The sequence below is a fragment of the Elephas maximus genome, chromosome 3 (genome assembly GCF_024166365.1).
Source record: "Elephas maximus indicus isolate mEleMax1 chromosome 3, mEleMax1 primary haplotype, whole genome shotgun sequence".
In the NCBI taxonomy this organism is placed as follows: domain Eukaryota; kingdom Metazoa; phylum Chordata; class Mammalia; order Proboscidea; family Elephantidae; genus Elephas; species Elephas maximus.
In genome coordinates, this window is record NC_064821.1 from 64,579,431 (window position 1) to 64,592,257 (window position 12,827).

General features: G+C 46.7%; 1 protein-coding gene across 2 annotated transcripts in view; it reads right to left on the reverse strand.

Moving 5' to 3' along the window:
* IFNLR1 (interferon lambda receptor 1) overlaps nt 1-8,152 on the reverse strand; it is a 48,065-nt gene extending 39,913 nt beyond the window's left edge. Inside the window, exons 1-3 of one of the 2 annotated variants that reach the window (XM_049878266.1) lie at nt 8,047-8,152; nt 3,288-3,411; nt 464-571 (exon numbers count right to left, since the gene is read on the reverse strand). In XM_049878266.1, coding sequence (XP_049734223.1) covers nt 464-571; nt 3,288-3,411; nt 8,047-8,110 — 296 coding nt within the window. In that variant the 5' untranslated portion in view covers nt 8,111-8,152. The remainder of the gene's footprint in view (nt 1-463; nt 572-3,287; nt 3,412-8,046) is intronic. The other variant, XM_049878267.1, reaches the window with a different exon arrangement.
* Between the last annotated feature and the right edge of the window lie 4,675 nt (nt 8,153-12,827).

The window sequence follows — 12,827 nt, forward strand, 5'->3', positions numbered from 1 at the left end:
GAGTTGAAGCAAACGCTGTTATACTGTAAACCTTTTATTTGTAAGTATAGAAAGTTCACATTAAAGATAAAAAGCACAGTACAGTACATAACAGAAGCCAGTAACATAGGCGTTTATTACGACTATCAAGACATATGTATTATAGGTTATGTATACACTGCACCATACATGCCTGCTGGCATATATACAAGAGACATGAGATACACGTGTTGCCCTTGGGAAACTGTTGCGTTTGCTACATCCAGTTACATTCTGTTCTCTGATCAGGATTTCTGAACTCTGTTATAACCTTATGGGACCATGGAGGTAAATAAGGTCGGATGTTGCCTGAACAGACGTTATGTGGCACATGACTATATTTCTTTTGAAATCTCTCTCGCAGTCTGTCCTTTCCTGAGCCAGGCCTCATCACTCACATCTGGTTCCCAAAGATGGAGGGACTGTGGGTCAACAGGAAAAATACCTGTTCAGACAGAACTGGGTTCCTCTTCTGGTTCCATCACCAGCATCCTTGGGCAAGTCATGGCACCTCTCAGCTCTACGCTGGGGATACAGAGCCCGCCTGGTGATACTGGGAGGAAGAAGTGAAATATTCCATAAGGTCCTTAGCATTCGACCTGGCACAGGGTGGGTTCTGAATGCACAGTAGTCCCCTCCTCTTCCTGCTTCCTCCCCACCACAAAGTCCACATTAATCCTCCTGAGTATCTGCTTTCATCATTACTCTCCCACCAAAGAACTTAAAATGATTCTCATCTACCCGCAAGGATAGCGTACCTGCTTCAGCTTTCAGGCCCCTTTTGCTTAGTAGCAGTGGCTGGGCTACAAGCTGAGAAGGATCCCAGGGCTCTGTCCAGGCTCACTGGGGACAGTGCTGTGATTATCTAGTAATGCCTGCCACAGGCTCTGTAGGGGACTGTACAACCTCTTTGTCCCTGGGCACAAACAGTTTGCACTCAACTACCAACCTAAAGATTGGCAGATCAAACACGCCCCCCGAAACCCCCAGCTCCGTAGAAAAGGCCTGACGATCTGCTCCTGTAAAGATTATAGCCAAGAAAACCTCATGAGCAGGTCTACTCTGTAACACATGGGGTCAGCAGAGTTGGAACTGACTCGACGGCAACGAGTTTGGTCTTTTTGGTTTTAATCTGTTGGAACAACTCTAAGCACCTATTCAGGCACTTAAGAAGACCATCACCTGGATGGAAATATCGAGTTGATTAAGAGTAGGTTTGCACAGTGATTATTATAATTGCTGTCAATAAATTGTACACCTATAAAAAGCTGAATTGGCAAAAGTTGTGTGATATATATATTTACAACAATGACAAAAAGAAAAAAAAAAAACTTACCTGGAGCAAAGGAGAATGGAGGACACCAAAGACAACAGGAAAATATTAGCCCAAAAGACAGGAAGGGCCACATAAACCAGAGACTCTATCAGTGCAAGACCAGAAGAACTAGATGGTGCCTGGCTACCACCAATGACTGCCCTGACAGGGAACACAACAGAGAGTTTCTGATGGAGCAGGAGAAAAGCGGGGTGCAGAACTCAAATTCTAGTAAAAAGACAAGACTTAATGGTCTGACTGAGACTGGAGGGACCCTGGACGACTTGGCCTCTGTACTCTGTCAGCCCGGAACTGAAATGAGTCCCAAAGCCAACTCTTCCAAAGATTAGACCAGACTATAAAACATAAAATGATACTTGCGAATAGAGTGCTTCTTAGCTCAAATAGATACATGAGACTAAATGGGCAGCTCCTATCTGGAGGTGAGATGAGAAGGCAAAGAGGGACAGGAGCTGGTTGACTGGACATGGGAAATCCAGAATGGAAAGGAGGAGTGTGTTGTCACATTATAGGATGAGCAACTAGAGTCACATAACAACGTGGGTATAAATTTTTGTACGAGAAACTAACTTGAAGTGTAAACTTTCACGTAAAGCACACACACACAAAAGAAAAGATTAGCTGCTGAGGCTGCTTATGTGCAATCAAAATCTCATGGGATTTGGTTTATTGGTTTGGAGGTTTTAGGGTCATAGTTTCATGGAACATCCCAGTTAGTTGGCCTAATAACATGTTTAGTGCCTCTGTTCTACTTCCTAGTTCAATGCATAGTGCCTGGGGTCTTAAAAGCTGGCAAGTGGCCATCCAAGACACAACAATTGGTCTCTATTTACCTGGAACAAACAGAGGAAGTAGGAGAGTCCAGAATAGGAGGAGGGAATGGAATGTGTGGCTAATTGCCTCCATGAACAACTGCCTCCTTTGCCATGACACCAGAAGAATTGGATGGTGCCCAGCTTCCATTACTAAACATTTTGATCAAACATTCCATAGAAGAATCCTGATCAAAAGGGGGAAAATGCAGAACAGAATTTCAAATTTTAATGGACTCAACCTCCTGGAGCCATGAAGGTTAGAAGAACCTCTGAAACTTGCCCTATGATCATCTTTAAACCTTAAACCAAAAATATCCCCTGATGACTTTTTAAACCAAACAATAGTTTAGCTTAACTAGTAAAAAAGTCTGCCTTGAACATTATGCTCTTCTAAGAATGATCTATACGGGATCAAATTGACAACAGCAACTGAAAGATTAGATAGTAACCTAGGGGACAGTGAATTTATGTCAACAGGGGAGGAACAATTCAGAAAAGGAGGTTGAGAATGGTTACACAACTCAAAGAACATAATAAATGTCACTAAATGGTACTTGTAGAAACTTGAATTGGTGTATGTTTTGCTGTGTATATTCTCAACAAGAACAAAATAAAATCTCACACACACACACACACACACACACGCAAAGAATTCCATCACTTGACCCTCAGCCCCACCCAAGCCCTGCTCCAGCTTTGCTCAAAGATGTACCCCATGCCTGGCAGGCCTAGCATCTGTGCACTGCTCTTCCAATCATTCCCATCTCCAGACCTTTACCTGAGCCTTGCACTCCCTTTCCATGTACCTGCCACATGCCATCTCCCATAGGTCACAGAACCAGTGAATGCTGACCACATTGAATGTCACTATCCCAGAAAAGCCATGCTGCCCCCTGCCACCCGTCCCTGTCCGTAGTTTCCCCTCCCATCTGCCCGAGGCGCCCCTCTACCTCCGATTAAAAAAAAAAAACTGTTGGCGTCAAGCCAATTCCAACTCATAGCAACCCTATAGTGCAGAGCAGAACTGCCCCACAGGGTTTCCAAGTAGCAGCTGGTGGATTCAAACTGCCAGCCTTTTGGTTGGCCCCCAAATGCTTAACCACCAGGACTCCATCTACCTTTGATAGGCCACGAAATAAGTCACGTTCTGGGGGTTGCCAGGCCCTGGGAGCCACATCAGGTACACGCTGAAGTTCCGAGAGAGCAGCGTCACGTTCTGGGGAGAGGTCAGGCGGGGCCTCCCTGTGGGGCAGAGAGAGGTCATGAGGTCTGGACCGCTGCATGGTGGGCAAGCAGGTGCTCACCGAGTAAGGAGCCAGGAGTATCCCAGGTGGTTGAAGCAAAGGAGGACATGGTGTGGACAGGGAGCCCCAGGATGAAGGTTCCAGTCACAGCCCTACCACTGCCTGCCTGCACTGGCCTCAGCAGTCCCTTCCTCTCCCTAGGCCTCAGTATCCCATCTGTACCAGAAGGGGCATGCAGGGACCTAGGGCTCCAGTGGAACACCATCGAACAGGAACCATCTAATGGGCAAGCATCCCTCCTGGCCTGCAGAAGGGGACAGCCCTGAGGGTCTCAAGGAGCAGGGGCTCTATCTAGTTCTCAGTCATGTCCCCAGAGCCTGCAGTGGTGCCTTGCACATAACAGGTGCTCAGTAAATATTCTTTGGGGGAATGAATGAATATTGCTATAACTTGGATTATTCTAAAGGCTTCCTAACTGGTCTCCCTGCTTCCAATCTTGTCCCCCTTGGTCCATTCTCCACACAGCAGCAAGAGGTGAGATGATAGTGCTTGAAACTCTCCAATGGCCTCCATCTCACTCAAGGTAAAAGCCAAAATCCTTACCATCACCTATAGGGTGCTACCCAATCCCACCCATTATTCATTCCCTTGCTCCCTCCTTTCCAGTCACTCTGGCTTTTTCCTTTCCTAGAGCAGCCAGCCACGCTTCCACCTCAGGGCCTCTGCACGTGCTGTTTCCTCTGCCTAAACTGCTCTCCCTGGATATCCACTGGGCTCACCCCTTTGCTTAGGTCACATCTCTGCTCAGATGTGACTGTCTCAATGACACCTTCCCTGACCTATAACTAGCCCCTACTTTCCTCCTTGGTACCCCTCCTCATTGCCAACCCTCATCTTCTGAAATGTGTGTCTCATTACACCACCCCCCAATCTCATGACCTTCCCTTGTCCTCAGACTAAAGTCCATGCTCCTGGCCTTGCCACCTCACTGACCTCTCCCAGACACCTCTGCTACAGGTCACCAGACTGCGGCCAATCTTCCTCCTCACCACTGCCAAACCACTACATTCTTTTGGATATCTTTGAACCCAGCTGTTTCTGACTGCCTGGTGTTTACCGTCTAATTTTTGAAAGACCTGATTAAAAAAGCCACATTCTCCAGGGAATCTTCCCTGACATCTCTAAGAGGTGGTGATCATGATGATGATAATAAAAGAATAATAGCAGCTACCGTGTGCTGTGTCCTAACTATGCACCAGGCACTGCACCAACTACTTTACCTGTGTTTTCCCATTCGATTCTTTCCACACCTCTAGGAAGTAGGTACTAATTAAGCATGTTATAACCCATTGCCGTCGAATCAGTTTCGACTCATAGCAACCCTATAGGACAGAGTAGAACTGCCCCATAGTTTCCATGGAGTGCCTGGTAGATTTGAACTGCCGGCCTTTGGTTAGCAGCCGCAGCTCTTAACCACTACACCACCAGGGTTTCCAATCACATTATAGAGGAAGTAATTGCAGTCCTCTCAGCTACTGTAGAAGGAAATCCAAGACTAGCCAACTCCCAAGTGTGAGCTCTTGACCATTAGTCCTCCTCTAGGTCCTCATGGGGCCTGTTCAACTTTATTCTTCCAATAAACATCTACTGACCACTGTGCCAGGCCCTATGCTGAGTGCTGGAGTTTCAAAGAGGAATACAACTTGATCCTTGCCCTTCAGGAGCAAATGGTCCCATGGAGAATTCAGTGCTCTAGCCAAAACAGAAATCCCTACAGGTTGCAGAGGGAGGGGCCAGTTTTACTGAGGAGCTCTTGGCTCAGTTCTCCAGGTTGGGCTGCCCATCCTTGACTTTTTGGACCCAAATGGAGGCCCCTGCTCCCACTCCATCCTGTGTCCCATAGTTAAACTGGATCACCTGAATGCCGTCTGTTATGGATTGAACTGTGTCCCTCAAAAATATGTGTCAACTTGGTTGTCTTCCATTTTGTCATTGTAATTTTCTTATGTGTTGTAAATCCTAATTTCTGCCTGGGGTTAATGAGGCAAGGTTAGGTTATGTTAAAGAGGATTAGGGTGAGATTGTAACACCCTTACTAAGGTCACATCCCTGATCCAATGTAAAAGGAGTTTCCCTGGGTTGTGGCCTGCACAACCTTTTATCTTACAAGAGATAAAAGGAAAGGGAAGCGAGCAGAGACTTGAGGACCTCATATCACCAAGAAAGCAGCGCTGGGAACAGAACGAGTCCTCTGGACCCAGGGTTCCTGCTCGGAGAAGCTCCTAGACCAGGAGAAGATTGATGACAAGGACCTTCCTCCAGAGCTGACAGGGAGAGAAAGTCTTTCCCTGGAGGTGGCTCCCTGAATTCAGACTTCTAGCCTACTAGACGGTGAGAGAATAAACTTCTGTTTGTTAAAGCAATCCACTTGTGGTATTTCTGTTATAGCAGCGCTAGATAACCAAGATACTGTCACTGCAACCCAGCTTCGGGTTTCTTAACAGGTGTTATGGATTGAATTATATCCCCCCAAAATATGTGTTGTAAATCCTAACCTCTATGCCTGTGGTTATAATCCCATTTGGGAATGGGTTGTCTCCATTATGTTAATATGGCAGGATTAGTGTAGGGTGTATCTTGAATCAATCTCTTTTGAGATATACAAGAGATTAAAGAAGCAAGCAGAGGAGAGATGGGGTAAGATAGATGCCAAGACCCATGGAGATCTCCAACGAAACAAGAAGCAAAAATTGAAGAGACAAGGACCTTCCTCAGAGCCCAAAGAGAGAGAAAGCCTGCCCCTATAGCCAGCTCTCATGAATTCAGACTTTTGGCCTCCTAAACTACGAGAAAATAAATTTGTTTGTTAAAGCCATCCACCTGCGGTATTTCTGTTATAGTAGCGCTAGATAACTGAGGCAGCAGGTGACCGGCAGGAGGCCAAAGTCTGCTTTACAACCATCTGTAAGGTAGTCTGTGGGCAGGACAGGCCCAAAGTCTATGCTTAGTCATACACGAGAAAGAGCAGCTAGAGTACCCACCCTCTGCTGAGGCTTTACTGGGTGCCAGGCACTGGTTTTGGTTTCAATTCTCAGGACAAATCACTCTCTGGGCAGGACATTCAGAGACATGTTTACTAATTTGCCTAAGACTACACAGGCAGTTCGTGTGGGGGCCAGGATTCAAATATAGATCTGGCTGCACTTTGACCTCAACCATGACAATGCCATCTGTGTTATATACATTAAATATTCCTCAGGTCGAAGTACAGCCAGGTCCAGATAGGAAAACTACTGACAATGAAACAGAGGGTTAAAGGATGCCCCTTCCCCTACCACCCCTCCCCCCCGCCCCGCATACACTGTCCCTCATCAGGGTGGAAACATAACCGCTGTGAGGTGTGAGGGATTAGGGCATCACCCTGCTGACCCAGGAGGATGGCCAGCCTTGCCCCAGCTGCCCACCCTGGGGGCCAAAGCTGGCCATGCTGAATCCAACCTCAGTCTTCTCTGTACTGTCTCTCACCTCCCTCTTCTGCCCTAGGCAACACCCTTAATTGCTTTGAGCCTCAGTTTCCCCCTCCGAAAAGGGGGGAACTAATATCTACCTCATAGGGCTGTTGTGAAGCTTAAATAGCATTGTAATATGGTGCCTAGATCCTACAAGTTGCTTAAAAAATGATGGCTTTTACCATTATTATTAGATTATGTCCCAGGGCCCTTTCAGCTCTTAATCTGTGTGTCTAAGGTCAGGAAAAGGAGCCCTGACTGTGCCGTGGTTAAGTGCTCAGCTGTTAACCAAAACGTTGGCAGTTCCAACCTACCAGCCGCTCTGCCAAAGGAAGATGTGGCAGTCAGCTTCTGTAAAGATTACATCCTTGGAAACCCTATGGAGCAGGTCTACTCTGTCCTATAGGGTGACTATGAGTCGGAATGACTCCGTAGCAATAAGTTAAGACCGGGAAGGCATCCTGAGGCAATTTTGGGAACGATCTTGGGAAGGTTGAGGGTATTTTGCACCCTGCAGGCCACAGGCACAGTGGTTAAGTGCTATGCTTCTAACCAAAAGGTCGGCAGTTCGAAATCCACCAGCTGCTCCTTGGAAGCCCTATGGGGCAGTTCTACTCTGTCCCAGTTCTACTCGTTATGTGTTGGAACGGACTCGAGGACAATGGGGGCCACCTTATTTGCCGGTGGGGGAGAGCTCAGAAAAAAAAGGACGGCTTGCTACGGACACTGCAAGTGCAGGCTAAGCGGGAGCTCCATAGCCCCTCTCCCCCAGGCCTGGGAGCAGCTCCGGCCACTGGACGCCCGAGGAAGGGAAGGGGGCTACGGGGTGGGGGGGGGGGGGCAGGGCATTCATGCCGAGGGTAGTGCTCTAAGAAACCTTAAAAAAGCATTTTATTAAAAAAAACGCAGAAACTCTTTAAACTGCTATTTTCTCTTTTTTTTTTCCAGTTCACCTGAAGCAATGACGAACCTGGATTCGGTTCCTCCGGAAGCAAACGGGACGCCGGCAGGGCTGATTGGCACCCCGCTGCTGTGGCTGCGGGCGCCCTTCGGTCCGGTCGCTCCCCACCCACGGGAGCCCGGGGTCGCCCCGCCGCCCCCCGCCGCCCCGGCCGCGCCTTTACCTTGACCTGGAGCGGACTGCAGCAAGCAAAGGAGCAGAGGGGCCCACTGCCGGGCCCCCGCCATGACCGCCCTTCCGCGACCGGCCGCCCGGGCCCAGGTCCCCGCCTCCCGCCTCCCGCCTCCGCTCCCACCGCCCGGACGGGTGGCCCGGCCCCGCAGCCAATGGGCACCCCCCGGGCCGCCCCGCCGCTAGGGGAGAGGGCGGGCGCTCGCTCCCTGCCGGCCGGCCCCTCGCGCCCCAAACCGTGGGGGCTTCCCCATTGCCTCCGCTTTGTGCAGCTTTGCCTACTCCTGGGGCCAAATGATCGTCACTCTCTCTCTCCGTGTACGGGTTTGGGGTGGGGTAAGGGAGCAAGACTTTTTACATTTTAAAAACCACGGTTAAGCATCCCAGTATAAGACTTCTTGTTGTTGTCAGGTGCCATCGGTAGATTTCAACTCACAGCGACGCCATGTGACAGTAGAACTGTCCCATAGAGTTTACTATGCTGTAATCTCTATGGAAGAAACCCTGGTGGAGTAGTGGTTAAGAGCTACGGCTGCTAACCATAAAGGTTGGCAGTTCAAATCAACTCTATGGGGCAGTTTTACTCTGTCCTATAGGATCACTATGAGTCTGAATTGACTCCACAGCAATGGGTTTTTTAATCTTTATGGAAGCCAATTGCCAGGTCTTTCTCCTGCGGAGCCGCTGGGTGGGGCCAACCGCCAGGAGCTTAACCATCCCCACCAGGGCTCCTTATGGGACTTCTTAGCAGGACTACAATAATTGAAAACCAGCTTAACGTCACGGTCTCACGTACCACTGGCGGTATCTGAGCGTGTTCAATGTGCAAGTACTGAGTCAAGCACTCTTTGCACATTGTACCTACTCTAATGCCTGCATAGCTAATGTGAGATGTATCGTGGCTGAAAGCAGAGAATACCAGAAAGATGTTTACCTGTGTTTTACTGACTACGCAAAGACATTCGACTGTGTGAATCACAACAAATTATGGATAACATTGGTGGAAAATGGGAATTCCAGGACACTTAATTGTGATCATGAGGAACCTGTACATAGATCAAGAGGCAGTTGTTTGGACAGAACAAGGGGATACTGAGTGGTTTAAAGTCAGGAAAGGTGTTTGTCAGAGTTTTATCTGTTCACCATACCTATTCAATCTGTATGCTGAGCAAATAATCCAAGAAGCTCGACAGTCTGAAGAAGAACGGGGCATCAGGATGGGAGGAAGACTCATTAACAGCCTGCGTTATGCAGATGACCCAACCTTGCTTGCTGAAAATGAAGAGGACTTGAAGCACTTACTGATGAAGATCAAAGACTACTGTCTTCAGTATGGATTACACTTCCACATAAAGAAAACAAAAATACTCACAACTGGACCAATAAGCAACATCATGATAAACAGGGAAAACACTGAAGTTGTCAAGGATTGCATTTTACTTGGATCCACAATCAACACCCATGGAAGCAGCAGTCTAGAAATCAAAAGATGCATCGCATTAGGCAAATCTGCTGCAAAAGACCTCTTGAAAGTGTTGAGAAGCAAAGAGGTCACGTTGAAGACTAAAGTGTACCCAACCCAAGCCATGGTGTTTTCTTTTTTCTAACTTTTTTTTTTTAATTGTGCTTTACGTGAAACTTTACGGCTCAATTTCTCATACAAAAATTTATACACATATTGTTATGTGACATTAGTTGCAATTCCTATAATGTGACAGCACACTCCCCCTTTCCACCCTGGATTTCTTGTGTCCATTCAACCAGTTCCTGTCCCTTCCTGCCTTCTCATCTTGCCTCTGGACAGAAGCCGCTCATTTGGTCTCATGTATCTGATTGAACTAAGAAGCACACTCTTCACAAGTATTATTTTATGTTTTGTAGTCCAGTCTAATCTTTGTCTGAAGAGTGGGCTTTGGGAATGGTTTTAGTTCTGGGTTAACAGAGCACCCGGGGCCATGGCTTCAGGGGTTCCTTCAGCCTCAGTCAGACCATTAAGTCTGATCTGTTTACGTGAATTTGAGTTCTGCTCCACACTTTTCTCCCACCCTGTCTGGGACTCTCTGTTATGTTCTCTGAGGGTGGTCATTGATGGTAGCTGGGCACCATCTAGTTCTTCTGGTCTCAGGCTGATGGAGTCTCTATTTTATGTGGACCTTTTCTCTCTTGAGCTAATATTTTCTTTGTGTCTTTGGTGTTCTTCATTCTCCTTTTCTCCAAGTGGGTTGGGACAAATTGATGCATCTTAGATGGCTGCTTGAAAGCTTTTAAGATAAGCCATGGTGTTTTCAAACTCCTCATATGCATGCAAAAGCTGGACAATGAATAAGGAAGACCAAAGAATAATTGACACATTTGAATTATGGTGTTGGTAAAGAATAAACCATGGACCGTTTGTTTATGTAAGAATAGACAAATCTGTCTTGGGAGAAGTACAGCCAGAATGCTCCTTAGAAGCAAAGATGACGAGACTATGTCTCACATACTTTGGATGTGTTATCAGGAGGGATCAGACCCTGGAGAAGGACATCATGCTTGGTGAAGTGGAAGGCCAACGAAAAATTGAAAGGCCCTCAGTGAGGGGGATTGACACAGTGACTGCAACAATGGGCTCAAGCATAGCAACAATTGTAGGGATGGCACAGGACTGGTCAGTGTTTCATTCTGTTGTACATAGGGTCACTATGAGTAGGAACTGACTTAACAGCACCTCACAGCAATGCCTGCAAGAATCCTGTGTTTTCTTTTAGCCTCTACACACACACAGGAGAGGGTTCCCTTCTTTTTCATGCCTCATGGCATTGTTAAATTCTGGTCCCTCTGCCCAGAATTCCCTTCCCAGGTCAATTTTTCCCCTAGTCTTCTGTCATGGATTGAATTGTGTCCCCCCAAAAATATGTGTCAACTTGGTTAGGCCTCGATTCCCAGTATTCTGTGGTTGTCCTCCATTTTGTGATTGTAATTTTATGTTAAAAAGGATAGGGCGGGACTGTAACACCACCCTTACCCAGGTCACATCCCTAATCCAACGTAAAGGGAGCCTCCCTGGGGTGTGTCCTGCAACACCTTTTAACTCTCAAGAGATAAAATGGAAAGGGAAGCAAGCAGAGAGTTGAGGATCTCATACCACCAAGAAAGCAGCACCAGAAGCAGAGTGTGTCCTTTGGACCTGGGGTCCCTGTGCCTGAGAAGCTCCTTGACCAGGGGAAGATTGAGGACAAGGACCTTCCTCCAGAGCCGACAGAGAAAGAAAGACTTCCCTTGGAGCTGATGCCCTGAATCTGGACTTTTTTTTTTTTTCAGTGAGGAAATAAATCCATCTATGTTAAAGCCATCCACTTGTGGTATTTCTGTTATGGCAACACTAGATGACTAACACATCTTCTGACCAACTCCTATTTTTGCTTCTAGCCTCAGCTCAAAGGTCATTGCCTCAGAGAGCCTTCCTTAACCTCACTCCTCAACTTTGATTTTTTCTCAATCTCTGGGTATTTAATCACCATTTCATATAAATCATTAGTGACTGGATACATCCTCAGTGCCTTGCTTAGGGCCTGGCACATGGTAGGTACTCAATAGTGATTAGTAGGCTCTCAATGTCTGGGGTTCAATTCCGAATGCCAGGAACAACTCAGCCCCCTACTCCTGGCTCTTAGCTGGCACACAGTAGCCACTCACTAAATGTTTACTGAGTTGAACTTGGCATGATGTGACTCACACTTAAAAGACCTCAGAAGCTCTTCTGAAAGTATGACTTTATATTCACACCTCCTGCTATAGATGGGATTTTACAGTCATGCCTCTTCCATCCACCTCAAGAATAATGTGTGCTGGAAATATAACTACATAACTGTGTGGGATTCACAGGCTTCCCTCTCCTGCCTAGTAAGGGAATTATGGGCTGGCAAAGGGTCCAGCAAGGTTGGATTGATTTTCACCAGAAAAGGCAGAATATGGAGAGTTTCTGGGCATTTGGAGAAGGGAGGAGCAAGTTTAGGGGCCAGCTGACACTAAATATGAGATGTATGAGCTAAGAGATATAAATAAGCAAACCTTAAAACTGGGGCTGCTTGGCATAATTGAAATGGTTAATCCCAGACCTAATTTGAAATTCTATTTTAAATTAAGCTTCAACTAGGTTTGAAGACTGCCTCTGCTTTCTACAAAAGACAAATTGGCTTCCTGTAAAAGTTTTAATTGCTTGTAACAAAAAGAATACAGCCACTCAGGCCTTAGCTCATGTAAATAATCTTGCTGTCTTAAGTGCTCTCAGACAATTCACTGTGAATGTCTAGGCCCTAACCCACTCCCTCCTAGCCAGATAGACAATGTTTACATTTTGAAAGGTTTCAAGTTAGAGCTGATCTCCTTCCTAACCAAATGGTCAATTTTTACATCTCCAGACTCCAACTAGGGCTGAACTGGTGGGTCTACCATCCATCACTAAACCCCCAGGTCAGGAATGTTTACACAGCTTGCTTTAGAAATATCACTTTAGTCAATTTGTATTGGGAAATAAGAGTTCAATGTTAGGTTAGAAATCGATGTTAGAAAAGTTTGTAGTTTGACAGCCCCTTGTAAATTTGTCCTTCCTTCCCCTGTACCCCTTGATGTGAAGCCATTTTGCCTTTGTTTGCCCTTCCTGGCAAATACCTCACTGCTCTCCCCGTAAGCCAGAATACACACTGCCTCTTGTTTGAGCGTCCGAGTGATCCTCCATTTTGTGGAAAGACCCTTTTTTTTTTTTTCTTTCATTAAAATTCTTTGCCATAATTT